General features: G+C 45.4%; 1 protein-coding gene and 1 pseudogene across 2 annotated transcripts in view; both read right to left on the reverse strand.

Moving 5' to 3' along the window:
- Positions 1-201: 201 nt before the first annotated feature.
- LOC116089218 lies at positions 202-2,114 on the reverse strand (annotated as a pseudogene). Its single transcript, XR_004118217.1, has one exon. The product of XR_004118217.1 is annotated as an interferon-inducible double-stranded RNA-dependent protein kinase activator A pseudogene (transcript).
- Positions 2,115-3,981: 1,867 nt separating this feature from the next.
- Positions 3,982-27,389, reverse strand: part of Marchf4 (membrane associated ring-CH-type finger 4) — a 112,982-nt gene continuing 89,574 nt past the window's right edge. The window contains exons 3-4 of the mRNA XM_031367896.1: positions 23,437-23,629; positions 3,982-5,946 (exon numbers count right to left, since the gene is read on the reverse strand). Of these exons, the coding sequence (XP_031223756.1) occupies positions 5,579-5,946; positions 23,437-23,629 (561 nt within the window). The 3' untranslated portion in view covers positions 3,982-5,578. The remainder of the gene's footprint in view (positions 5,947-23,436; positions 23,630-27,389) is intronic.

Below are 27,389 nucleotides of genomic sequence, written 5' to 3' on the forward strand. Positions count from 1 at the left end.
TTCTCTCCCCTTGGTAGAAACTGAAGCAAACTAACTAAAGGCAAGGTATGCAAATATGTTTGGTTTGAGGAGAAAAATTGACTTTCCCTGTCGATCCTTAGTTGGAAGAGGAGCAGGAAACTGCATGTAGCAGCCGAGATAGTGGTTAGCCATTATGGATGATTGCGGCAGAGGGTTTAGATGGTTTCCTAGGGTGGTTGTTACTGAGGTTGTAGGTCAAATGTTCACTGTCATTATTATCAGGATTTTGGGTCAAAATCTGGGGTTCTGGTACATCCAACTGAGGCTTGGCCATCCATCCACAATTAACCTATATCCAAATATGTTATGTTAAAGCCTTGCTCGCTGGCAATCTCACTAAGCAGCTGGATGTAGTCTGTGTTCGGGAGACTGAGGAGGCTCCTTTTCAGGAGGTTGATCTTTTCACCAGGGGAATTCCTCAAGAAGTGCCAAGTACACCGTAGGGAGTGTCCGACCACGTTCGTTAGAGAAATGTGGTTCTCTGGAGAAATATTACTAAACTTGGTGAGAAATTTCTCAGCAGCATTTCTCTTGGCTTGTTTTTTTGATGCCCCCTTCCCAGTTTCCATGAATGACTCGAGCCTGCAAATTGTGGTATATTCTCTCTTATGAGCGGGTCCTCCTTCCTGGGAAAGGGTATATTCAGGAAGTCGCCAGCCATGGTGAATTGCTAATTCCTGTAATGAGCCAATTGGATTCAGCTGGTTCTTTGGCTGTTTGGATGGATCAGGCATTAAGGGGTCAGGAACTGCAAAGCAAATACTTGCATTGGCTTTCAAAATGTTTATGGCGGCCTCTGCAGCTCTGTGCTTCGCCAGCTTCCTACTCGTATCTTCACCTGTGCAAGTTATGTCACCAAAGGTTACTCTGAAGGTGAAAGTGGGCACGTGTACTTGCACATTGGATCGTTCACATTCATACACTGGAGTGTTCTTGGTCTTCATGCCGTATTCATGCCATACCTGAATCGGTGTTTTCCCAGGCTTAGCTGTTATCATCTTTCCCAAACTGAAGGTCCCGCTGTCCTCGCGCTGCAGCGGCCGGGCCTCGGCACGATGCCTGCTATGGGACATGGCAAGAAGGGACGGCTGGCCACAGCAATCGAGAGAAGTGCAGATCTGGGTCCTCCCTCTCCATGTCGGTCAGTTCCCAAGAGGAGCATGCCCGCGCTGCCGCTTGGATGCCCCTCGGATCGCTACTTGCCTCAGGAACTTATTTCTAAATAAACTCTTCATTTCCCCCCATAGAAAAGAGGAACAGTTTATTTTTATTGAGCCTCAAGTTCCATAACTTGCAAAATTTCCCTTACATACGTCTACCGTGGAGGCCTCTCGGCATCCACCAGGTGCGGGTTTCTCTTCCGGTGCTGCTGACTGTACAGAGGAAGCACAATGGAGTGGGTACCGTTTTAGCCAGACTCCCTAAGTGTCTTTGGGCAGGTCACTTCTCTGTGCCCCAGTGCCCGAAACTGTAGAATGAAAGTAACGACGACATCTACTTGATCGGGTTGTTGTAATACTGATTGGTGAATGTCAGACATTTAATTCACTGCCCTGGGTATGGTAAGAACTTCAGATGTTAGGCGGTGTCTTGTCTCATTCATGGTACCCCTAAGTTCCACACCCTGAGGCACAAGGAATTTACCATCCTTTTGGGCAAAGTCAAATCTGACTTTTCCTTTCTACCTGGTGATTGGCCTGGCAGGCAGAGTATCTGTTGAAAGAAGAGGGGGCATGCCACCCAGGTACTGAAGGAGTGAGTACATGTACCTTCCCCAGCAGCATCTTACGCATTCAGATGAATCTACTAAAACATCACAAAGTGCCAGGCCCTGCTGTAGGCTCTGAGTGTATAGCAATCAGCAAGACAAGTCAAGGCTTGTAGCACCAAGACACGATGAAGTCCAGCCTCCTATGAGCATGTCGCATCTGTTGCATCTTTTCAGTACAACACATTCAGAATGATGATTCTTAAGTCCGGCAGTAACCAATAGATACTAAAGTGACCTACAAATCACCAGAGAAAGAACACAGTAGTCACCATGGCTCTGATGACGTGCAGAGTCCACTACATTTGAACGCTGTTTTGAAAGAAGATAATCCACATAACGAAGAGTTTCCATGAATGTTTTAGGCAAATGACCTATTCTAGACCACACTGAGAACCTACATCCTTATTCTATTTGTTTTTGATTTTTTTTTTTACTTTTTTTTTTATTAGATATTTTCTTTATTTACATTTCAAATGTTCTTCCCTTTCCTGGTTTCCCCTCTGAAAAAAGAACCCCTATCCCTTTCCCCCCTCCCCATGCTTGCCACTCCACCCTCTCCCTCTTCCTGGCCCTGGCATTCCCCTACACTGGGGCATAGAGCCTTCACAGGACCAAGGGCCTCTCCTCCCATTGATGACCGACAAGGCCATCCTCTGCTACCTATGCAGCTGGAGCCATGGGTCCCACCATGTGTACTCTTTGGTTGGTTGTTTAGTCTCTGGGAGCTCTGGGGGTACTGGTTAGATCATATTGTTTTAAATTTTTGTTTGTTCTCTTTAGTGTCCCACGTATCCCATGCAGGCCTTGAACTCGTAGTTTGAGCTCCCGATCCTTCCTCCTCTCTTTCCTGAGTGCTGGGAATGCAAGCATGTGGTGCTATGTGGTTGATGCAGTGCTGGGCATTGAACCGAGGGTTTGGGCATCTAGGCAAGCAACCTTACCAACCGAGATGCAGCCCCTCCAGCCCTTAGCCAGGCAGCTTATTTGTAGTTCGGGGTTTTGTTTTGTTTTAAATTGTTCAGTGTGTGTTTTCTAAGCCCTCTGGATTGTAAGACTCTTTGGGAAGTAATCTTTGCAAAGTACTCCCCCAGCCAGGGTCCTCCTGCCAGCAGCTACTCATCCAACTACAATCTAATAACGCATGATGCATGTCCTACCTATGATACTGTTCGACTGTCCGTGAATCATAAAGAAGGAGGGACAGGTCAGGGTGAAGACCAGAGCAATCTTTGTTAGCTCTGCCCACACTTTCTCTGGGACGCCTGATTTGGGTGTTGTTCTCTGATCCCCAAAGGAAAGCATTCAAGGAAACCTGGACCCATACCTCCCTCCCCAGATTCTCTCAACATCTTTGAAATGGACCCAGTGGGTGGAGCTCACCAGAGATCATTCTAGCACTGATACTTGTAGAAGTCTTGGGCTGTACCCTGGGAAGGGTTGAGAGTTGTTCCTGCTTTGACCTGATGGAATCCATTTGTGAAGAAGCCAAAAAAAAAAAAAAAAAAAAAAAAAAAAAAAAAAAAAAAGCTGGGCAGTGGTGGCACATACTTTTAATCCCAGCACTTGGGAGGCAGAGGCAGGCAGATTTCTGAGTTCAAGGCCAGCCTGGTCTACAGAGTGAGTTCCAGGACAGCCAGGACTACACAGAGAAACCTTGTCTCAAAAAGCCAACAACAACAACAAGCAAACAAACAAAAACAAAAACAAGAAGCCAAAAAAAGAGCCAAGAATCTCAATGTTTTGATTCAGTCACACACATACACATTCCCTGTACATACATGCATCATGTGTACATACGTATGCATACACACATGGATGCATGTTGACGGCAGCATACCTGTCTGCCCTAGCCGCTGTTCTCTCAAAGACAAAATAAAAACACTTTGAACTCTTGCTAAGAAAACAGACAGAAGCCAGACAGTGGTGACGCACGCCTTTAATTAATCCCAACACTTGGGAGGCAGAGGCAGGCAGATTTCTGAGTTCTAGGCCAGCCTGGTCTACAGAGTGAGTTCCAGGACAGCCAGGGCTACACAGAGAAACCCTGTCTCGATAAAACAAAAAACAAACAAACAAAAAACAACAACAAAAAAAAGAAAACATACAAAACAGAGAAAGAAAAACGAAAATATGCAGAGCAGAGAAACAAAAGTGGCTCTCACTGGAGGAAAAGGAGAAAGAGAGACAAGTGCTAGGGAAAGAAATTTTATTTCCAAGCTTTTAAGAGAATATTACAAACAACAGAGAGTTTTTAAAAAAAAACCCTAAAAACTAGTTTAAAAAAGTACTTGACAGTGTCCATTTAATACCCAAGGATGACATGTCCATTGTGCAATGACAGGAAGAAACTCTGCAGGTGACCACCCAGTGGCCTTCCCTGGCAGGGTCCTGGAACACACCGGTGGGCTCCCTGACTAGCTCCCTGGTGTGCCTGGCTGCACAAGAAGGACCAGGAGCACATAGCCCAGAGCACGAAGCAAACTGCCTCTTCAGAGAGGGGACCGGTACCAAGCAGCAAGGAATACTTAGGTGTTCATGCCTTCCTGGAGATATACAGGCCAATGTCACCCTACACTGCAGCAGACCCAGGTATGTGCGTGCATGTGTGTGCATGTATGTGTGTGCGTGTGTGTGTGTGTGTATGTGTGTGTGTTCTCGAAGGCATGCACACACATGCACACATGCATACATTTGCATGCGTGCATGTGTGCCTGCCCTATGAGAATGCCAAGGTCAAAAGGACATGACACTGCATTATTCTGGTTATAGATGGGGCTCAGTAGTGAGGAAAATCATCCCTGGCCTGACAGCTTTGAAGGCTGATGCCACAGCAGCAGAAGTGTGCTTGAGAAGTCTGTGCTTCCCTACACACACACACACACACACACACACACACACACACACACATGTACGTATGTATGTGAGTCCCCCATCCTGTAAACATCTCTGAGCCAAATCACCGTAAAATAAACAAGGAAACAGAAAGATCTCCATCTCTAAACCTCAGCCTTCTTTGAATACACAAGACACTCGAGACACTTGTAGTTACAGCTAGGAAAGTTCTTTCTCGGGGACCCAGCCCCATCTCTCTGGCCAGGCATACCAACAACTCCCTTTCTGAATGTCTCCAGGGGATCCGTAAAGCCATTTGAGTCACTGGAATTTTGCAGAGTATAGAGGCTCCCAACAAACATGGTAGGGCCACCAGCTCACAGGGCCCCATTCTCCTCTCTCTCTCTCTCTCTCTCTCTCTCTCTCTCTCTTTCTCTCTCTCTCTCTCTCTCTCTCTCTCTCTCTCTCTCTCTCTCTCTCTCTCTCTCTCTCTCGTGGGTACCGAGGGCTAGGAAGCAGCAGCACCCAGGGAGGAATAAATCATAAACCCAAGGCTGAGAGAGAGGTGCAGATTACAAAAGCTCTCCCCTAGGTGGCCTTTGCTTTCTCTCTTTGCTGCCTGGTCTCAGGCACATCGGGTACTCCAGGTACCAGCCACCATTTTCTGCCCACCCCTTTCTGGCTGTCTTGCTACTTGTGGCTCTCCGAGAGGGGTTATTTTCTTAGGGCAGATTCCATTTGTCCCACCCATTGTTGTGGAGTTTGAGTTGTTTTTTCCCTTGCTGTGGAACCAATGGACTGGAAATCATAAGCGCTCTCCCTCAGGCAGTCTCCCCACAGCTCTCCTTGAGGCCCACCACCCACGGCTGGATTTCTGCCTCCCATTCCTGCTCCCTGGGCCCTTCCTGGCCCAGACTCTTTCCTGTGGTCTCAACCTTCCTCCCAGGCCTCCTTTCACACCGTGGTGACTCTCATGACGAGCTCTCGGCTGCTGCCCTGTGTGTTCCGCTGGTCATGAGGTCTCAAGTGACTCAGGATGTGTAGGATGGTATAAGCACAGTGGTGTTGGGACACAGGGCCTGAGGGGTGGCTGGCAGCCCTGGTGGGGCCCTCTTCACGGGCTGGCGGGCTGGCTGCCTCCTCTTCCGTGGAGGGTATATTGGCTTGGGCAGATGAGGAAGTCTGTAGGTTTGTCCTGCCTCCTGATTTTTGATCCTCTAAGTCTTTTGTCTTGTCATAGTTCAGCACTTTCCACTGCTGGTTTACAGCCTGCCAGCGTTTAAAGATGCGATAAACCGAGGGCCCTTCGTGGATGATGAGGCCTAGTAGGAAGAGAAGACAAGGACTATAAGCAAAGAAGGCCACAACGGGGGAATGCCACCACCTCCTTAACTTACACAGACACGGACACTGGGAGGAGCTGAGGTCTTACTGTGTTGCTTTTATTCTAATTCTACCTTCCGGCTCTGAGCCACATGACTCCAGAGCACCACTAGATTCTCAGACTCAGTGAGTCACCAAGAGGGAAAAGGTCACAAAGTCGCCAGGCTCTGCATGAAATGCCTTCGCCTACTTCAGTTCCATCCTGCCCCCTTCTTGGCACAATTCAAATTCTTCAATTATGTCATAATATAAATAGTTTTCCTTCCCTGTATTACATATTCCTGATGCCCTGTGCTTAGCAGGTGTTGAATCAATCATGTGCTTTTAAAAGGCAACAACAATGAAATCCTGTGGCTATCCTGGTCCTGCTGCATGACAACTGAAACTCTGCTCTTCACACAGCCAACGCTACTGAAATACAGATCCTGTGGCAGGCTGAACATTCTCGCAGTTGTATTGGCCAAATCCAGTGGGAGCCATTGGAAACAAACCACATCTGCCAACAAGGCAAATGGATATCAATTGTAGGCCTACTGTGTGCGAAGCCTGAGACAGGAAGTCCTGCCTTCAGAGAGCTTACATTTAAGTGAAGAAACATATACAAGATGTAAAAATAAAGCAGACAGACCCCTTTCCTGTGTGGGCACATGCTAGGAAGATGAAATAGGACTAAACAGCCCTTAGCTGCAGGCATTTGGGGTCTTGCTTTGGGAGGAGGGAAGAGAGAGGCAAGTTTCATAGGAAGAGGCAAGTTTAACTTGAGGCTTAAGTAAGAAGGAGAGTTGAATGCAAAGATCTGGAAAGAGCACTCGTCCCTGGTGGGAAATGCAAGTGCATAAGCTGGGCGGTGGGAATGGAATGGCCAAGGTTGAAACTGAGGTTGGCATGCCTAGCACCGTGCAAGCCTGTGGATATGGCAAGCGGAGGACAAGGTGGGCAGAGCCCCCGTTATGATCATGTCTTGCATTGTATCCAGTATAAAGAGAAGCCCCTGAGGGGACTTAGAAGGAGGAATGGCATTGAAAGATTTCCTCTTCAAAAAAATTCACTGGTGCTCCGGAAGGGACAAGTATAGAATTATTCTAAAATTAAACAGGAAGTGAAGCAGTAATTGAAGCTGGAAACTATGGTGACCAGTGCTGGAGACAACGCAGTGCCGTGAGTGAGATGTCTTTGGAGGCAGGATGTATGCTGCAGATAGAGCTGACAGACGGGCTGACAAGTGAGCTGTGGGAACAAGAAACATCTGGACAGCTCTGAAGGTTCTGGCGCCATAGCTGGATGAGGAGGGTGCCATTTGCTGAGACGTCAATGGTCCCAAGGCTGGCGTGTGGATCTGCATGGTGATGGTGGCTATTAGTTCACTACAGCTGCCATAATGACTGTCCAGAGGGTGCTAGGTACGGTGGTACAAATATGCTCTCTTACAGTCTGGGATAGGTCTTACCTGGCCAAAGAACAGACATCATTGTGGTCTACACTTCCTGAAGCCTTGGAGAGAGAATATTTCCTTACCTTTTTCAGCTTCTAGAAATGGCCATTGTCTCTCCCTTTCTCACATCACCCCACCCTCTTTCTTCTGCCGTAACATTTATTAATCTTCTGTCATCAGATTCTTTTCTTCGAATCTCTCTTAACAAGACCTCTTGTGATAACACGAAGGGACCACCCAAATAACTCAGGATAATTTCCTCACTTCAACATGCTCAAACTAACCATATTTGCAAAGTCCCATCACAAAAGGCTAACAGTTTCAAGATGAGGCCCTGTGTGTCTCTGGGGGCCATTCTTCAACTTAATGAAGAATTAACAGTCACATGTTAGTTATGGTAAGTTTAAGATGTCTGCTAAAAATCCAACTGGTAGGCTAAATGGCAATATCATATATAAAGCTGAGATCTTAGATGGTGTACTCACTGGTTTTGTATGTCAACTTGACACAAGCTAGAGTCATCAGAGAGGAAGGAGCCTCAGTTGAGAAAATGCCTCTATGAGATCCAACTGTAAGGCATTTTCTGAATTAGTGATCAATGGGAAAGGGCCCCCAGCCCATGGTAGGTGATGCCATCCCTGTGCTGGTGGGTCCTATAAGAAATCAGGCTGAGCAAGTCATGAGAAGCAAGTCAGCAAATAGCACTCCTCCATGACTTCTGCATCAGCTCGTACCTCCAAGATCCTCTCCTGATTGAATTCTGTACTGACTTCCTTCAGTGATGAACAGTGATGTGTAAGTGTAAGCAGAATAAACATTTCATTCTCAACTTGCTTTTCAGTCATGGAATTTTGTTGTAGCAATAGAAACCCTAACAAAAATGAATTAAGACAGATGGTGATAGAATTTTAGGAAAGAGAGGTGACACTGTTGTTTAAATGCATCTTCTTTAACACTCGGATGTTATTAACGAGTTAGTATTAAAAACTGGGTTCTTTACACAGTGATTAGGCCATGAGAACACACTCCTTACAAACAGATTACATGCCTTACCAAGAGCCTTGACTGACAGTTGGTTTTCACCTGTCCTATGTTTTTCTGTGTGATGGTATTGCAAGAAGTCTCTCACCATGGCTGGGGACATGATTCAGTGAGTAAAGTGATTGTCATGCATGACCTATGTTTGGATTCCCAGAACCCACTCAGGGTCTTCATGCTTACAAGCCAAATGGTTACTAAATGCTCCATATATAACCCCCATGTATGTTTTAGCATCCCCTTTCCTATCCTGAAATACAGTTCATAAGATACTATAAGATTGCTATGTGTTTTTTTTTTTAATTAACGGAATGCCTTAGTAGATAATTAGTAAACCAAATAAAACAAAAGAAGTCACTTGTAAGAAAAAGATAAAAAAATAAAGTCAATATAAGTGCTGGAGTACAACTGTATTAGAAAACAAAACACACTAGAAAAAAAAATCATCTGAGGTATCGCAGACCCAGAAAGACAAATGTAATCAGTGCCCTTGTCAGCCATCATCAGAGAAGCTCCATCCTGCAGCAGGTGGGAACAAATACAGAGATGCACAGCCAGACGCCATGCAGAGAGTGAGAGACCTTGGAACACTCAGCTCTATATGGGATGTCTCCATCAAATCCCTCCCCTCAGGGATTAGAGAACCCCCATGGAGGAGAAAGTGAAATGTAAGAGCCAGAGGGGATGGAGGACACCAAGAAAACCAGGCCCCTGAATCAATCATCAGGATTGCACACATGAACTCACATGTCAGCACGCACAGGGCTGAACAGGGCTGTACCAGGTCCTCTGTGTGTGTATTATGGCAGTGGTTCTCAACCTTCCTGATGCTGTGTGTCTCTTTAGTTCCTTGTGTTGTGGTGACCCCAGTGATAAAATTACTTTTGTTGCCACTTCATAACTGTAATTTTGCTGCTGTTATGAAGTTATGTAAACATTTGTTTTCCAATGGTCTTAGGTGACCCCTGTGAAAGGGTCCTTTGACCCCTAACGGGGTTATGACCCACAGGTTGAGATTCCATTATATTATGGCTTTCAATTTAGTGTTTTTATGGGATTCCTGAGAGTGTAAATGAGTGGATTTCTGATTCTCATGTCTTCTCTTGGGCTATTTTCCTTCTGTTTGTTTGTCCATCTCTGATATGATATTTTTGTTTTATCTTATTATATTTTGTTTGTTTTCTAATGAGAGACAGAAAATGGGTGTATGGAGATGGGAGGGGACGTGGGGAGGAACTAGAAGGAGTAGAGGGAGGGAAATGGTAATCAGAATACATTATGTGAGAAAAAAATCCATTTTCAATAAAAGGTAAAAAATAACACACATGAGAAAGAGAGAGAGAGAGAAGGAGAGAGAGGGAGGGAGGGAGGGAGAGAGAGAGAGAGAGAGAGAGAGAGAGAGAGAGAGAGAGAGAGAGAGAGAGAGAACAAACCACAAACCACATACAAGTCCAAGATACCTCCAAGAAGATGGTATATTGATGTAGGAAGATGGTGAGTGTGGGAATGGTGGGAGGGTATATGTGAGTGATCTGCAGAAACTCCTCAGTGAGGCCAGCCAGCAGCCAGAAGCACTGAGGAGAAAGGTAAAGAAAGAGGGATGCACTTAAAAGGATGAAGGCTTCTGAAAGATGGAGGAGCAAAGGCAGCATGGATGTACCGGTAGGCAGAGATGCCTGTGGACACTACTTCTTGGTCCACAGCTTGAGAAGGGACGAACAGTCACTATAGAGGCAGCTACAGGGATGCAGTATCTTAGAGTCCAGCTGCTCTGATGAAAGAAGCACCCAGAGAAATCACTCATGTTGACCTGTTGTCCAGAGGTCACCATGGAGAGGCTAGTAGAAGGAATGAGCAAGACAAGAAAAGGATGATTGTCTAAAGAATGAAACGGTTGGAAGGCTGAGCCGTGACGGTGGAGATGGCTGGCTATGAACTACAAGGTGGGATTTGCCTTGCAGCCATGGAAACCTCAGAACAAGAGCTAGCTCATAGAAGCAGCATGGACTGGTCACCCTAGCCTCCTTACCACAGCACAAGTCTGGAATAGGAACACCTTAGAGCTTTTCTGCTTTAATGCATGCAGGGATAGGGAAACAGGGAGCCACAAGGAACAGGCCTGGAGCAAGAGTAGGGCTGAGGCATGTCCAAACTCAGGAAATCTCATCCTGAGATTAGCAGGAGTAGGATTATTACTGCCCTGCCCTGGGCCTGCATGTTGGGTGTACATAGCCCCGTGCCCCCACCTTTGCCCCACTGCAGGATGACATATAACCCAGGTAAACTTCCTTTCCCCTTATAAGGTCATGTCCGGGAAGCGCCTCCTCATGCTAATGAGGCACCTCTAGCAAGGGCCCCTGCCAATGATGTACCCTCATCTCTCAAATGTTTAAACAGCCTTTGTTCCCCCATTAAAATGAGCTGTCTCACTGAAGCCGACTCCCGGAGATTCTGTTCTGTGCTCATGCTCACTGCTGCTTGAGGTCACTCAGCTCCCAGACTTCCCACTCTGCTCCTTTCCTGTTCAGGATCCTACCAGCTGTGATCCCAGAGCATCATGCCTCTACAGGTGAGGAAGCAGAGCCTGAAAGGCATATGCAGACACTGAGAGAAAAGAGCAGTCACCCGCCGCCACTTCTTCTAGTATCCAGCAGCTCCTGAAATTGCGTTTCTCTCTATGTGTCTTCAAGGCTTCACTGAAAGACACATTGGTTCCTAGCCCTGGGTAAACACCATCGCTTTGCGAGGAAACCCCAACATCTAAATTGTCCCAGTGGTTTAGAGGGAGCATAATTTCCTAAAGAACCCCATGTGAACCCCCTTACTTAGTGTGATGGGTGCTGGACAAAGAGACTTCCCCTCTGCCCCCAAGGGTGCCCACTCCCACTACTTCTGCTTACCATTAAATGCATACCCATGCACCCATGGTACTGAAGTCATCTGTTCATCTGTTTCTCCAGCATGCCTCATTTGCCTATGCTGCTCTGTGCCCTTCTCCAGATGACAGGCTGCGACTGAGCCTCTGCAGTCAACGCTGCACCATGAGCACCAGAGTCTTGCTAAGGAGGAGCTCGGGCCTGGGTACAGAGAACTGGGGGCTTTTGAGGCCCCCAACTTCCTGGCTGGAATCTACACTCCATTTTTAATTAGCTACTCGATCAGACAGTTTTCCTCTGATTGAAGAAGGTGTCTTAAATTTTTGATTTGAATACTGCCTTTTAATTGCCTGTCTAGTGTTCAGGCAGTAATTAAACTGCTTTAATGGATAGGTGGCTGAGCGGGGAGGAGCGCACCTGTTTTTCTAGATAACACTTATTTGGGAAAAGTTGGAAAAACATAAACTACCTCATTCACATCCACTCCCCTCAGCCTTCTGCTTCAGAAATTACTTATTGATTCCTTGCATGGAGGAATTCTTTAAAAACAAGGAAGATGAGTTTGGGCTCATCTGCTGGGGCCGATGACAGTCAGTCAACATGGCGGCCAAGAAGAATGAGGGGTAGGAAATGGCTGTGAACTAAGTAGAACTTAGGTGAACAAAGAGGGCTGTCGGTGAAGAGTCTGAGCATAGGAGAAGGAAGGGATGAGGATGTAGCTCTATCAATAGAATGCTTGCCAATATTTGCCAGGCTCTGGGTTTAATCCCCAGTACTGCATAAACCAATATGGTGGCACAAGCCTGGAATCCCAGCACATGGCTAGTGAGGCATTCATTGGCTACATAGAGAGTTTGAAACCAGCCTGGATTTCATGAGACCCTGTCTCAAAAACAAGCCAGAAAGGAAAAAAGAAATAGAAGAAAGGAAGGAGAGAGGGAGGGATGGAACTAAAGAATGTAGTAAATTTTAACTAAACCCTTTCCCAAGATTTTCTAAGCAGTTTAACAGCCACTGAGCAATTGCTTGCAATGCACCCAAATCTTGGCTGTATTTGTGACAAATCCAGTTTCAGAAGTGTGGACGCTTCATCTCTCTAAAGTGTTTCCAGCTTTTGGCCTTCTCTTTCTCACAGGGTTATAGGCGCTGCAGGTTGTTAGACACCTCTTTTGTCGCTCTCCCTTTATCTTTATCTTGAGCTGAAATGGTCTTTTGCTTAGACTTTGAGGAAGGAGAGGGCCACCACGAATAGGCAGCCACCCTTGCTTAGCTCCTCCGCACCCTATAGCCATAGCAACCGCAAGGAGTTCTCTAAAAAAAAAAATAAATAAAAAGCCCAACCTTCCCTGGGTGCATTCTGACCACTGGATTTTTCTTGTGCGAGAGACACAACTTAATCTGATGCTGCCTTTTCTGAGTGCTCACCCCGTGTCTCTGAGCCCCCACCATGGTCACAATACTGCTTCCTGCCATGTGTTCAATCACAGCTCAAACCAAGTTGATCAGGAAGTCTATAGGGAAACCTCTCATTGCCTCAGTGGCCCAGAAGTCACCCCCATACTCTCATCTCTCACTAGTGTTCTGGCTTAAATGACATAAAAGTTGTTGACAACTCTGAAGTCTAAGTTCAGACTTAGGTGTACATCAGAATCTTCAGGAAGCTTAGTAACTCACAGATTCCTGGCTCTATCCTCAGAAAGCCTGAGTCAGTAGGTCTGAGGCCAGGCCTGAGAACCTGCATCTCAAAGCAGCCTCAGGTGATTTGGATGATGCCCGTGGAGGGTTATGATGAACAGCACTGCCTAGACACCGTTCTGATCCATGCCCTCTACCGCACAGAATGCAGTACATTTTATATTTCATTCTTCATCCCCGCCCCACCTCCAACTGAGACAGGGTTTATCTGTGTAGCTCTGGTTGTCTTGGAACTTACTCTGGAGACCAGATTGGCCTCGAACTTAGAGATCTGCCTCTCTATGCCTCCTAAGTGCTAGGATTAAAGGCATGTGCCACTACTGCCTGGCTACATTTTAATTATTAAAAAAAAAAAAAAAAAAGACGAGGAGGAGAAAGAGAAAGGGATTTAATAAAGTGCTTAATGTACACACGTGAAGAACTGAGTTTGGATTCTGAACATCCATGTAAACCATGTGTGGCAGATGTTCTTAATCCTAGCTCTGGGAAAGCTGGCATAGAGGATCCTTAGAGCTTATTGTTCAGAGGATTGCTTCTAGGAGAAATCCCATTGGCCTCTACCTGCTCAGGATTTTCTAGGGCATATCTTCATGTTTCCTACAGTGTGGCCAAGATGCACTGCTCGGGGCCTCCCCAGGGAAGTGGTGATGGGTAAACCCAGGTGCCTCAATCCCACAATAGAATCAAAGGAGGAAGGATGCCCAGCGTGTTTGATGAGGGTCCATGGGAAGCCAGTTTCCCTTCTGTTTCCCTTATTTTACTGTTCTGTCAGTGCCTAGGCACTGAGGGGGCATGCCCCTTTGATATGATTTGTGCCGGAACTCTCACCTAGCAGTCACCCGATGGGACTGGTTGCTTTTCATCAAGGTACAGAATGTGTCTTGAGACTTCTGATTCAGAACCATTGCAGCCCCTCTGCTTACCCAGGACAAAACAGACCTGTAAGAAGCCTTTTATATAGGGGTGAGATGCCTGGGAATGAAGTGATATTTGTGCAATAGGACTGGATGGAGAGAGAAAATGTGGAGCCTCAAATGTACACTGCTTTCACTGAAGGGTGCATTTCTGCAAGGATCTCTGCAGCTGGGGATTTTTCTGCAGGGTTCCTTCGTGAGGCTGAGAGCTCTTGCTTTGTGAACATGAGGCTTGGCATTCCTCAGCCACACTGGGTGGTATCAGTTCTCAGAGGTGATGATGAAAGGTCATGATGATGGTGACAGCCATGGTGACGATAATGTTTCTTGAAAGCTTTACCATGTCCTGTCATCGAAAAAGGGCTTTGCAAAATGAGCTATTCATGGCAGAAATGTGTATGAGGTAAGCCATCTTATAATCTCCATTTTGTAGAAGAGGAAACTGAGCTCAGGGAAGAAATTTCCTTTGTCTGAGGAAAGGCAGTTAGTCTATGAGGCAGAGCCATCAGCCTGGGTGTATCTAAATCAGAGCAGAGCTTTGTGGCGGATGCTCCTTCCTCTTCTATGCCTCCAGGTCATGTGCACACCTCTCAAACAACTATGGACAAGGTAACTAGTTTGTTTTTTTTAATCGTGTATGTTTATGTATAATTTCTATTAGTATTACTAATAAGATTTCTTGCTCAATATATGTTTTAATGTGTGACACATTGTTTTAACAGGGGCCAGCACGGAATTGCATTCTAGATAAAAGACCCTGTGAAAGTCATCTCTCATTCTTGGTTTTCCCATCAGGAAGATGGGCAATGTAATAGCAGCCATGGCATTGGAGTTGCATGGGGGTAAAGAAAACCAGCCCTACAGTATATGAGGCTCTTTTCACAGTACTTAGAACACAATGCATTATGAATGCTGGTTATCATTTTATCATCATTATTAAATAAATATCACATGATTTCATCTAAATAAATAAGTAAATAAATAAAGAAAGAAAGAAAGAAAGAAAGAAAGAGAGAAAGAAAGAAAGAAAGCTATTTTTGGTGCAGCTGGGGATGCCAGATTGGCAAAGCCACCTCATACTCTCTGGAGAGACATCTTCATGCTTCTTGGGCACAGCCAGGCTGTGCTTCACATATGTTATTATAAATTTAAAAAGTTGTTTGTGTAGGCAGACATACCGAAACTCCGTGTTATTGTTCGAATCCGAAATGCCCCCCCCCCCCCCCCCCCCGCAGGCTCTCAGGCCCCTGACTCCGGAGCTATTCTGAAGGCTGTGGAGCCATTAGGAGGCGGGGCCTGGCGGCGTAAGTAGGTCACGCTGGGGGGTGGCTTTGAAGATTGTAGCTTCCCCGTTTTCTGGCTGCTTTCTCTGCTTCCCGTCTTCCGTGATATGAAATGAACAACGCTCCACCACATGCTCCCACCTTGGTAGATGGTCATTCCCACCTCCGTGTCTTCCCTGCCAGAATGGACTGCAGCCTGAGAAAATCCCAAGCCAAAACAAAGGACTCTGGTTTAAGTAGTTTCTGTCAGGCATTTTTGGTTATAGTAATGCAAAAATAACTGACATATTCTGTATCCATGGAGAATTTAGGCTTTTAACATCTTTGAGACTTTAACATAATATTTGGGGACTCGGGTGTTTTTCTTCCATCAGACTATCATGGCTCAGAGTGTTTCCCTCAGTGGGGTAGGTTTACAGCGATAGACATGGCTGTAATCCCACCATGGTCCTCCCTCCGTATACAGTTGACACTGGGAAAGAATGGCATTTCCTTTTCCCTTTATGGACGATGAGGGGCCAGATCCCTGGTGTGGATGTGAATAGAGTCAGGCCAACGTTTAAGAAATAGACATTGAATGAAAAGTATAAGAGGAGGGCCTGCCTCATTCATGGTCAATTTTCTACTAGAAAGAAAAGGCTCAAAAGCCTAAAGACGATGCAGCTACAGAGTGGAAGGAGCCTGGGTCCTGGGTTGTTGTGTGGAGGAGAACCTCCCAGTGCTCTGGAACCTTGCTGGCTTAAACCACCGATGGTTGGATGCAGAAGGTTGCTGGATTTCCCTAACACCTTCAGAGAAGAGCAGTTTGTGTCTTGATGGCATGTGACAAGGCATTCCCCCAAGTGTATTAGCTGGTTTGAGCACCTATGTTATTGATTTCGTTGGGTCTGTTCTTCATCACAAGCGTACCAATAGACAGACACATCATTCCTGAAGCTGTCTGACATTGAGAACAGTCCCAAAGAGGTGTTCCTAAAATACTTTGGGCTTTGTGGGTACATCTGGAAGAGTGAAGTGCCTCTTTGTGGGGTATCCTGTGGAGTGGGTGGTGCTCGCTTGGCAAATTTTCTTCTGAATCCATCACCCTTGCTCTCAATGCATCCAGCAGCCTTACCGTGGAGAGAGATGACTGTGTACAGGAAGCTTTGGGTGGTAAGATCCAAGTCAACATTTGTGCAGAAACCAGACAAACTACTTGGAGATAAGAGAGTATAGACCAAGCACCCTCTTATTAATGTGTGAGGTTGATACCTCTCACACCCAACCCAAGATTGGTGGGGATTCCTTATAGCTACAGTTGTTGACCTTTGAGGACTCTACTATCAGCTTACCATGTAAGTAACTTCTAAATCCTAGGCTAGGAGGATCTCAGAGATTATCAGGTTCAGCACTCTCATCCCATAGATGAGGAAATCATTTATAAAGAGGATGTATGCCCAAGGCCATAAAGGTTGTTAGGGAACTAATCTGGTTTCCTAGGCTCTATCAGGCCAGGCTATCTCTGCTCTCTGTCCAGTTTCCTAAGCAGTAGATTAACAGCTCAACAGGTGGAGTCATTTCTATCCAGAATAAGTCAGTCTGAATTAAAATTAAGACTTAATTCATATATTTGTGTGTGTGTGTATGTGTGTGTGTGTGTGTGTGTGTGTGTATGTGGACAACTTGTAGGAGTCAGTTCTCTCCTTCCACCATGTGGATCCCAGTGTGCCTTTATCCACTAAGCTATCTCACTGCCCCTAAAATTAGATTCAAAATTACAAATGTTTCATAATCATTTCCCTCTTTTCCTATTCCCAGTTAAATCTTTGTACTTTTTAAGAACAGGAGCAAGATATCTAGACATCACAAGACAGGACCTCAAAGGACCACACAGAGAAGAAACTATGACAACAGTTGTTTCTATACTTTTAACAATTGCTCTACCATTGAAAAAGCACTCTATCATTGTTTTAAGGTTCAGACATAATCTCAAAAGCATTCTTCTTCTTTTTCTACTCCACTCAGAAGTGACAAATGTAAACAGACATGACAAGGATGACAGCCTCAGTTTGCAGTGTTGACTTTTTGATGGTCAATCTCTTAGGTCTGTGGAGTGATTAAAAATTATTTTTGGTGCCAACACCCTTAATTAATTTTCCCTTGTTAAGTCCTAATAATGTCACCCACTGGAGCAGAGAATGCCCCATTTGCTTGTCTGTCAACTTCAGCTACAGACAATAGCATCATTAGAGATGACAGAAGAGGAGGAGGTGGATCTTGATGAAGGGAGGTGAGTATGTGAGGGAACCAAGAGCCTTCAAGAAAAGATTCTGCTGCAAATAAAAGCAGACCATGCCAGGAAGCCAGGTTCAGGCTCCATCTATGTCTTGGCTGAGACGGAATTGAGATTGTGGCAACAGCTAAAAAACCTTTGCTCATTTAAAGGGGACTATACTCTGATTGAGTACTTCCTATCCCGGCCACTGATATTTCTGAGGACCTCCCATCTCCATGCACCATCTCATTCCCCAACAGACCTCCAGTGATGCGACCATTAGATAGCTTCACAAAGAGGAGTAATGGGAAGCAGAGAGAGATTATACAGCTCACTTAAGGACACAAACTTAGAAAAACATTGGGTGAGATGTGGCTGTGGGCTCTAGACCAATTCCACCTTGTCACGCCTGTCAGTCCTGACCCCACCATTCTGACATCTAAGACTCAGTTTCTCCTGTTCTCCCCTTTCAGTCTTCATCAATCTCTTAAACGTTACTGTAACCTGTTCTACAACCTTAAGCCACCTCTCCTCTGAACATCCCTGCTACGTTAACTCATCAAACCCATGGCTTCAGTTCTTTCCATGGATTTCCAACCCTGCCTGCTTCAAATCTGACCCAACTTTCAAAAGACTCCCATGCATGGACTAAAGCTTTTACTTTCTCTTACCATCTCCACCAACCACCAACACTTCCAAGACTGGCCCAAAGCCCCCAACATCTTCTCCTATCTCACAGGAGAGAACTACCTGCTATGAAAGCCTTTCCCCCCTTAAGCCCCACCCCCAGGCTCCAATCAACCTTCCCTGGAGTTGTCTTCTCTCTCTCTTTTTTTTTATTATATATTTTCTTTATTTACATGTCCTACAATATCTCCTTTCCCAGTTTCCCCTCCAACAAAACAAAACAAAACAAAAAAACAACAAGAACAAACCCTTGTTGCCTCCCTGCTCCCCCTGCTCGCCACCCCACCCTCTCCTGCTTCCTGGCCCTGGCATTCCCCTACACTGGGGCACAGAACCTTCACAGGACCAAAGGCCTGTCCTCCCATTGATGACCGACTTGGCCATCCTCTACTATACATATGCTGCTGGAGCCATTGGTCCCACCATGTGTACTCTTTGGTTGGTGGTTTAGTCCCTGGGAGCTCTGAGGGTACTAGTTAGTTCATATTGTTGTTCATCCTAAAGGGCTGCAAACCCTTCAGCTCCTTGGGTCCTTTCTCTAGCTTCTTCATTGGGGACCCTATACTCAGTTCAATGGATAGCTGTGAGCCTCTACTTCTGTATGAGTCAGGTACTGTCAGAGTCTCTCAGGAGACAGCTATATCAGGCTGGAGTGTCCTTCCTTCAGTCTCTGCTCCATAGTTAGTCTCTTGGAGTTGCCTTCTCATCTCTGCTATCTATGACGACTTGCTTCTCCTGACTGCAAACTCTTGGTTTAGGGAAAGCCTTTGCCCCTCCTCCTCCTGGATTTTAAGATCAGAGTGTCTTTTTGTTTGGTTATCATTGTCAAAGTACATCCTTGGATCCCCTGCCTCTTTCCATCTGTTCCATGGGCTATGTAGATCTCAAGGTCACCCTTTACCTTCACTCTTGCCCACTGTCTCTGGGTTGCTTCTCTGTTTCCTGCTTAGATAATTATTTTTCAGCTGGTCCCTCCTACTTCCAGTCATCCAGCTCTGACCTAGCCTTCCCATAGTTGTTGGATTTACAGGTTTGAAAAACAATCCGTGTCTAATTAGACTTTCCTATGTAAACTTCTGTCATTGCTTCCACATCCCTAGCAAAGCAATGTTGGAGTTCTTAGCACATGATTTATGGCCCCGTGGGATTTGGCTTCTGCCATCTTCCCCAAATTCATCTCTCATCGTTAACCTTCTGTCCTGGTTCTTTGCCTTTGAACCATATAAACCCACACAGCTTCCCAAGCATGCCTTCTTTTCTCTTCTGTGTTTCCACACACAAGTCCCCTCTACCTAGAATGTTTTTCTCCCTCTTTTGGACAAACTTTGATATCTCTTTTGAAACTAACTTAAGGTAGTGTTCCTTCAGCAAGTCTTTTGGGATCTTCCAAGAGAACTCATTGCTCTCTGTTCTCTTCTGTCTTCCTCTCTGCCTCCAGTAGAAACCCTCTCCATAGTGAGTTATTATGTGCTTGTAGACTAAGTTCTTGGACAGATATGTCTCACTCATCTCTTTTCTAATGTCTCTTGGTTTGGGGGGTGCCAGGGGGAAGCACAAGGCAGCCAGTAAATGCTGTTGGAGAAATGGATTCAGCCATCCCAAAGCCCTCTGACTTGGTTCCTCTTCCTAGGACTCACGTCTGAATTCAGACTACAGTCCAAGCTTTGCTTGCTGAGCATTGGTGGTCACTTCCCTCCAGGGGATATAAGATCCACTAGAACTGGTGCCTCTCATGCTTGAGTGTGGGCTCAATGCCCTTTCCATAATGCTCATGTATAAATGAATAGATTTACCAAGTCCATGTTCATCAGTAGAATTAGATTTGCTTAACCTAAAATGCCCTTTGACAGAGGATACCATAGGCAGATAGGCTATCCAAATTCCATCCTAATTTCTAAAGGCCTCTTTCTCCATTGGCATAAAAACAGCACTGACTTTTTAAAAGGTGCAACCATGGCTGATGGCTTGGATTTCAAACACAAGACTGAAACAGATGGGGCCCAGCGAACTTCTGATTGTTGCTGCTGGTTATGACTGGGTTCATTTCTGCCCCCCTGGGTGTCTTCTATGTTATAATATTGCCAGGATAGGGGTCATCCCTAAATGGTACATATAATTTCATATAGAGCAACCAGAGATAATATAGGCTATAGAAAATGCCCTGGAATTAGAGCCAGAGGTTCTTGATCCCATTCTCAACTCCACTGTGAGCTTAGCTGTGTGGCTGAGAGTACAGTTGATCTGAGCTTTACCAACCTGTGAAATATGACCACAGTACTCACCCCTCTGATCATCGAAAGAATTGCTTCTTTCTAGGGATTTGGTGGTTTGTGTTCTCATTAACTTACATTTGATTTTTATAGTCGTATGCATTGGTCTCCGAGATTAAGACCTGTAACCCAAGAAATGCATTGTCTTCTGGAACCGTTTGTATTAGGAACTGCATTACCCATCAATATGCTCACATTCAAAGTCATTGACCTCAACCCTGGAGATCAACTAACTGCATCTGATGGGGAACCTAGAGAGCTTGGCAAAATCCTTTCATGAGAACTAAAGACCCTTCTTTGAATTAGTACTCTCAGTTTTCTCAGTGACAACCGATGCTCCTAAAAGCCAACTGGATGGATCCAGCTATTAATGAGACAGACTTGGTTTCACAAACAGTAAATAGATGGTGTTTGCTCTTGACTTTCAGTGGAATTTCTCTGCAGAGTCCCCTCCCCCACTCCCCCACCATCCTGAACTGTAACTCACCATATTGCTCCAATAGAAAAGTAAAAACAAGACCTAGACATAGAGAACTACCCATTTAATGCTTATATACATTCTTTACTATCCACAGCTATTTGGCAGTTTTAGGGAATAAATTGTCTTGGTGCCTGACAAACAGAAAATCCAGAAGCTTACAGCAGCATATGGTTTGCCCCTGGCCTTAGCACCTTTGAGCCAGCACTGTGTAGGACTTATTTTCTTTCTGGCCATATATATATATAGCAGGTGATGCATTGCTTAACACATGGAGCTTGGACCTTGGATATGGAATCTTCTATTCAACATTTTTCCCAACCCACATTTCCAGGGGCTCCAAAAACCATGCTCGGGTTGATCCTGCAATGACACTGTGGATCTCGCTTGCTTTTGAAGCCAAGGGATGAGCCTGGATCCAGAAGCATGCAGAAGAGGGACATGCTGAGGATTCTCCAGCAGAAGAAAGCCTGAGTTTCCATCTCACACTCCTTAGACTGATGCCAAGTTTGCTTTCTAGTAAGGCTGAGTGACTAGTTGAGACCTAAAATAAAAACATCCTTGGTGACTATTACAGCTTCCACCTGATTCTCCCTGCAGAAAGCCCCTATATTTTCCACACCCATCGTTACCTGTACGGCTGCAGACAGTACTGCAGAGCAAGAGCAACTGATGTAGAATTTCACCCTTATAACCACCAGCGTCAATGTTGGCCAGCATCACGGCCAACACAGGAGTCTACTTATGACCCCCAACTGCTGCCCATCACCTCCTGCTCCATGCCTAGGCCACATGGCACTCTCTGTTTTATTTCCCTTCCCAGAATTCTCTAGGGTCAGTCTGCCTGTCCTGGGAAAGCACTGAACTATAGTTCTTATGCTGCTACTGAGTTCTCCTAAGACGCACCTTTCAATATTTCACAATCTGAAAAATAAGAAAAGTAATCTTTGTCTCCCAGGTTGATATGTTGAATTAGCACAGCCAGACAAACTACACTGGGTTAGATAAACACACAAGGTCTGGCATTACTGGCCCATGGCTTCTGTGAGAGATCGGTATGATATTCTCCGGGTTATCTTTTCAATTTCTAATATCACATGACCCCAAGGAAATCCACATCGCCATTGTCTCAGCCAAATTATAAGTAGTAGGTGTTTTCCTGTCAAACAGAGCAGAGTGGCATATTTGAAGTAGCACAGCAGTGTCGAGAAGAACATTTGCTACTTTCAGTAGCACAATGCTCCATATCCTGGGGATATGAAAGTTCCAGATGAGGATGTATGGCCACTGTTCAAGCATGCTTTGATTGCACTCAGGATAACCAGGGATGTTTCCACCTCCTCATTTGCATGGACTAAGTATCTTTGCCATCAATAGCCATAACCATCTGTTGAAAGAAAAAGGACCCAGCCCTCCATGAGCCACGGTAAACAAGAGGCGGAACATCCACTCGAGCATTCGGTAGGAGAAGTAGGAACTAAAGAAGTGGGTTCTAACTTTATCCTAAAACACTTAAGCCTTTCAAACAAAATATTACCTGGAATGAATAACAATAACAACAACCCAGAAGCGCATGGAGAAGCAAGTGTGGGGATTTGAAACAGAGTTCTATTTCCTACTCCCCAAACCACTGGGCCTGTGTGGAACGCCAGCCTACACATACTTTTCAAAGAACTGGATTAGATACTAGAATAGGCTTATAGAAGAAGAAAGAGGTAGGGGCCAGAGAGATGCCTTGGTTAGCAGAAAAGCTTGCTTTACAAGTGTGGGGAACTAAGTTCTGATTCCTGGACTCCCTGTGAAAAGCCAGGTGTGGTAGCATGTCTATAGTTTTGGAAATAGTGAGATGAGGGGTGTATGGAGGTAGATCCCTGCTACTTGCTGACAAGCTCATCTAACCTACCTGGCAAAGTTCCAGGACCGTGACAGACCTTGTCTCAAATGAGGGTGGGAAAGCATCTGAGGACAACACACAGATTTGTCTTCTGACAGCCCCTCCCAGATCTGTGTGGTGTGCCCACGTACACCTATATGTGCGCGTATGTGCAAACCTTCATACACATGTGATCCACCCACAGGCGCATACATCTCCACAAAAAAATAAAAAGACAGTTCTCCTCATGGTGCTTCTGGGTAATTTGCTGGCATGTCATGACTTGTAGGAAGTGCAACTGAGAAGGACCCTTCAGCTCCCAGCCTAAGGCAGATGAACCCACCAACTGATTTTCTCTACCTCAGAGTCAATCTTCATCCTTGTCTTCTACTGGCCGAGACAGATTTGCTTGGTAATGATTTCAACTTTTCTTCTTTGCCCAGCCCCCCTCTTCTTCCTACCCACCTCTTACGCCTAAGACATGGCCTCATCCTAGATCTTGGGTCTTAAGTCCATTGCTTCTCTGCTTGGCCTCTAAGAAGAGAGAATCCTGAAGTTGTTTTTTTTTTTTTTCCATCTCCTTACTAGGTAGCTCATCCCTTCTCCCAGAGACAATCCCCCAGACCCACCTATGCACACCACGTCCATGAAGCCATACATCCCATAGCAGATCTGGAAGAGGAGGTCTTGACGTTGCCATTTTGCTGAGGGACTGAAGGTCGACCAGATGAGCCAAGAGATACTGGCGATGAGGAAGAGAGAACCCAAGATGGCGGCTGCAATCTGAACCTTCTCGATCACCGTCAGGGATATGGCCTGCCACTGAGGAGAGAGTGACAGATTAGCTGCTTGAGTGCCCGGATCCCATGCCCACACTCTTACTTCTGCTCTAGCAGCCCATTGGCCTAGAGCTTAGACCAGGGCTTCTCCACTTGTAGTCCAGTGGACATCTTTGTGGTTTATATTATACGTTTGACGCAGAGGAAACCTGTACCATATAAGCTGATCAGACATCATTGCAAGGAGGGGGCTCTGGGCAGGCATGGCTGGGGAGGCGATCCTTATACTTGACTTTCAAAAACATAGAAATATGAAGAAAAACAAAGAGCTAGTGTGGGCATTGCTCCAAAGTGGCAGAATATCTCTTCTAGAGCAGCACAGTTGATTTCCTCACTAATAGGTGCTAAGAGGGCACGGGTCTTCCTTTGACAGTTTTGTTTTGTTTCTACCCAGCCACCTTGGATGCCATTTCAGGTACATGTTAGAGATCAACAATTTGACAGGGAAGGAGAGGACATGGGATGTGGGAGTAAGAAAAAAAAAAAAACAGTTCACAATACACCAACTCCTTTTTTCTTTCTAAAAGGAAGAGAGAAACCAGTGTGCTTATGGCAGTATTGACTTGGAGGCTGGAGTGTGAGTGAGTTCGGGCTGTGGAATTCTATTATTCTATGCTTCATCTATAGAGCAATGTCCTAAATTAGCCTCGAGTAGGATTTTAGTTTAGGCTCATTGCACTCAGTAAATAAGTATTGACCATTTCCATGTGCTTGGCCACTATTCTAGATGCTGGAGCTAAAACAATGGACAAAACTAGACAAGACCCTTGCCCTATGACACCCACAGCCTCAGGACCACATACATCTAAGAATTTTCATCATGGATATGTGTATGTTCTTCTTGGAACATACCCAGGAATCATTGTGATGTAAACACAGAAGGGAGGCACAGTGCCTTCCACCTGCCAATAGGGACCCCTCCCTCTGCCATCACTGGGCACAGATGGGGTGGGCCAGTGGCCTCCAAGGAACAGTAGGTATTGGAAAATATCTCAGTTTTAGTCCAGATATAGGACATGGGCCTTAACATTTAATTACACTGATAGCATCCCATTACAGAGCATTAGCCCTTTAAATTTTCCAGTGCTTTCCCAGCCTAGAGTTACACATAACAAAGGCATTTTCCAGAAGATGGCCCTATCATATAGACTTCTCTCATGTACAATAAATGCTTTTTCCAGGGCCAGCCCTACACAGTCTAGCAGAGAGTTTCTAACTGTAATTAGAGTGGTACCAGTAAGACCCAACTCTTCCTCCTCTTTCATAATCTCAAAGACATGGAAGCACAGAAAGGTCCCCTTTATCCTGATAATCTTCCCTTTAGCCCAAATCTTCTGATGGGGCCTCTGACTAAAGTGAGTGCGCTGAACAAGAGAGAGGATGACATGCTATAGACAAAAGCTCCTCCTTGTCCTGTGTGAGGCTCCATGGAACTTTAACAGGAGGCACTGCAAGGAGAAAGCTGAGAAGCAGAGAGCTCTGAGATCGGACAGCAGGGGCTGGGAATGGAGAAGGGCATGGGTGGTGCCAAGCCCCACTGCCAACAAACACCCGGAACACCAGAATCTCATTCTATGTATTTAATTTTATTTTATGTGCATTGGTGTGAAGGTGTCACATTCCTTGGAACTGGTGCTACAGACAGTTGTGAACTGCGTGTGTGTGTGCGAGGAGTTGAACCTGGATCCTTTGGAAGAGCAGACAGTGCTCTTAAGCATTGGGTCATCTCTCCAGCCCTCAGAATCTCATTCTAAATGAGGTTCTGATCCCCAGATCATAAGACTTTCTCCCTATGAACTCCAGTCTTGCAGCACCAGGAAGTGAAAAGCAGTGGATGAAGTGCAAGGAGATGTTCTTCTCTACACCAGGAAGGGACACCAAATAAGGCATCCGAGGACCCAATTCTGCTTGAGCCGTGTCCTCAAACTTGAGTGTGAGCAAGAAGTTACCATAAACCATGATGGCCGTCAATTTTCCATTCTTTAAAGATGGAAGTCATCGGTCCTTACTTCTTCCTAGGGTATTGTGGGTGTTAAATGCGAAGCCAGGGCATGAAGGGCATTGTTTACCATGTTTCAGTAAAGACACATATAAACATGTCAAGGCAGGGGTAAGTATACATGTGTATGTGTGCCTGTATTATGTATTATTATATGAAGGGTAGGTGCTTGGACTCAGGAACCATGGTTCCTATTGCAGATAGCAACCTGCTTTGCTGGTTCATAGCTGTACAGCTTCTAACAAGTCCACAAATCACTCTCTGCCTCCATTGTCTAAACCTGTTCATTGAATAATAATAGTACTCCATTGAGTTGTTTCCAGGGTTTAATTTGATACTATACATGAACTAACACTTAGCAAAGCAGTAACTAAATGTTCATTAATATATCATACTCTTCTCTCATCTAAGGGGATGCATTCCAAGGCTCCCTAGTAGATACCTGAAGCCTCAGACCGTAGTGGACCAAGTACTGTGATGACTCATGCCAGGTAATCTGCTAGCCAAGGCGATTACTCAGTAACTAATAGGTAAATGGCATATACAGTTTAGATGGATGAACAAAGGAATGACTCACATCCTGGGTAGGATGGAGAAGAAGGCATGATATTTTCTCCCTCTACTCAGAACAATAGGCAATTACAAGTTATTAATTCTTTCTGGAGTTTTCTTTTTAATGTTTTTGGGTACCAGGAAGCCATGGTTAACTAAAACCACAGGAAGCTAGCACTAATGAAATTGCTGTTCAGAGCTATCAAAGACAAAGAGGAAAGTAGACAATGGAGCCTCAAGCCCCACAAGGCTATGACTCCTTTCTCAGTAGGTATTCTAGATGCAAACCTTGTTTTGAGAAGGTCACTAATAGTATGTTCCATAATGAAGACTTGAACTATTTCTTACATCTTTGCCTGGGACACAAACCAGGGCAACCAGAGAGAGCCAAGATATATGGGAAGGTACCTCCCTGCTCTGATGGCTAAACCCTATCCATTACTCTTTTGGCTTTTAGTCAGGTCTGCTAGCCCCAACTTCTACAGATAGTCCAGCTGGGCTTTTTGCTCAAAGGGTCACCACTGTGACAGAGCAGACAGTTGTATGACACTTGACTAGGCCAGAGGAGTTCAGGATACACACTTGAAACAATTTAGGACACAACCATACAGCATAGTTTCAAGTCCAAACTACTTCTATATAGAAAAAATGAATTGGCATTTACTCAGCACACAGCATTGAGTTTCCAGGACCAACAGAATCAGAGAGGTCCCCAGTGCCTAGAAACTCATAATTGAAGTCAGGGTAGTAACTTGGAAATAGATTAACAGATGGATAGTGCCAGCACTGCCATTTGCTTACCTGACATAGACTTAAAAATAACCTTTTCTTTATGCCAAGAAAAAAAAAAAAGCTATACTTGAACGATCTTTTTCATTATATGAGTCAAAGGTGGAACCAATGGGGGTGTCTTAGAGTAAGTTCATAGATTGTGGATCTGACCTTTCCTGAGGCCTGAGTCAGCTCTAAAGAAAGGGGCGGGTCAATGCACTCAGACCTCCGCTGTACCCTGAGGACTTGGAACCAGCTGTTGCACAGCGCTGCTATTTTAAGACATCTCAGGATCCGAGACAAATGGCAGAAGATGGAGCCAGCAGAGGCTGAGATGCCTGGGAATCTGACGCCTCTCTCCCCAGTTCCCAAGGGTCTCCCATGGAGAACGCCACAGGACAATTCTACATGTTTTCAGCCG

This window comes from Mastomys coucha, unplaced genomic scaffold (genome assembly GCF_008632895.1).
Source record: "Mastomys coucha isolate ucsf_1 unplaced genomic scaffold, UCSF_Mcou_1 pScaffold14, whole genome shotgun sequence".
Classification (NCBI taxonomy): Eukaryota; Metazoa; Chordata; class Mammalia; order Rodentia; family Muridae; genus Mastomys; species Mastomys coucha.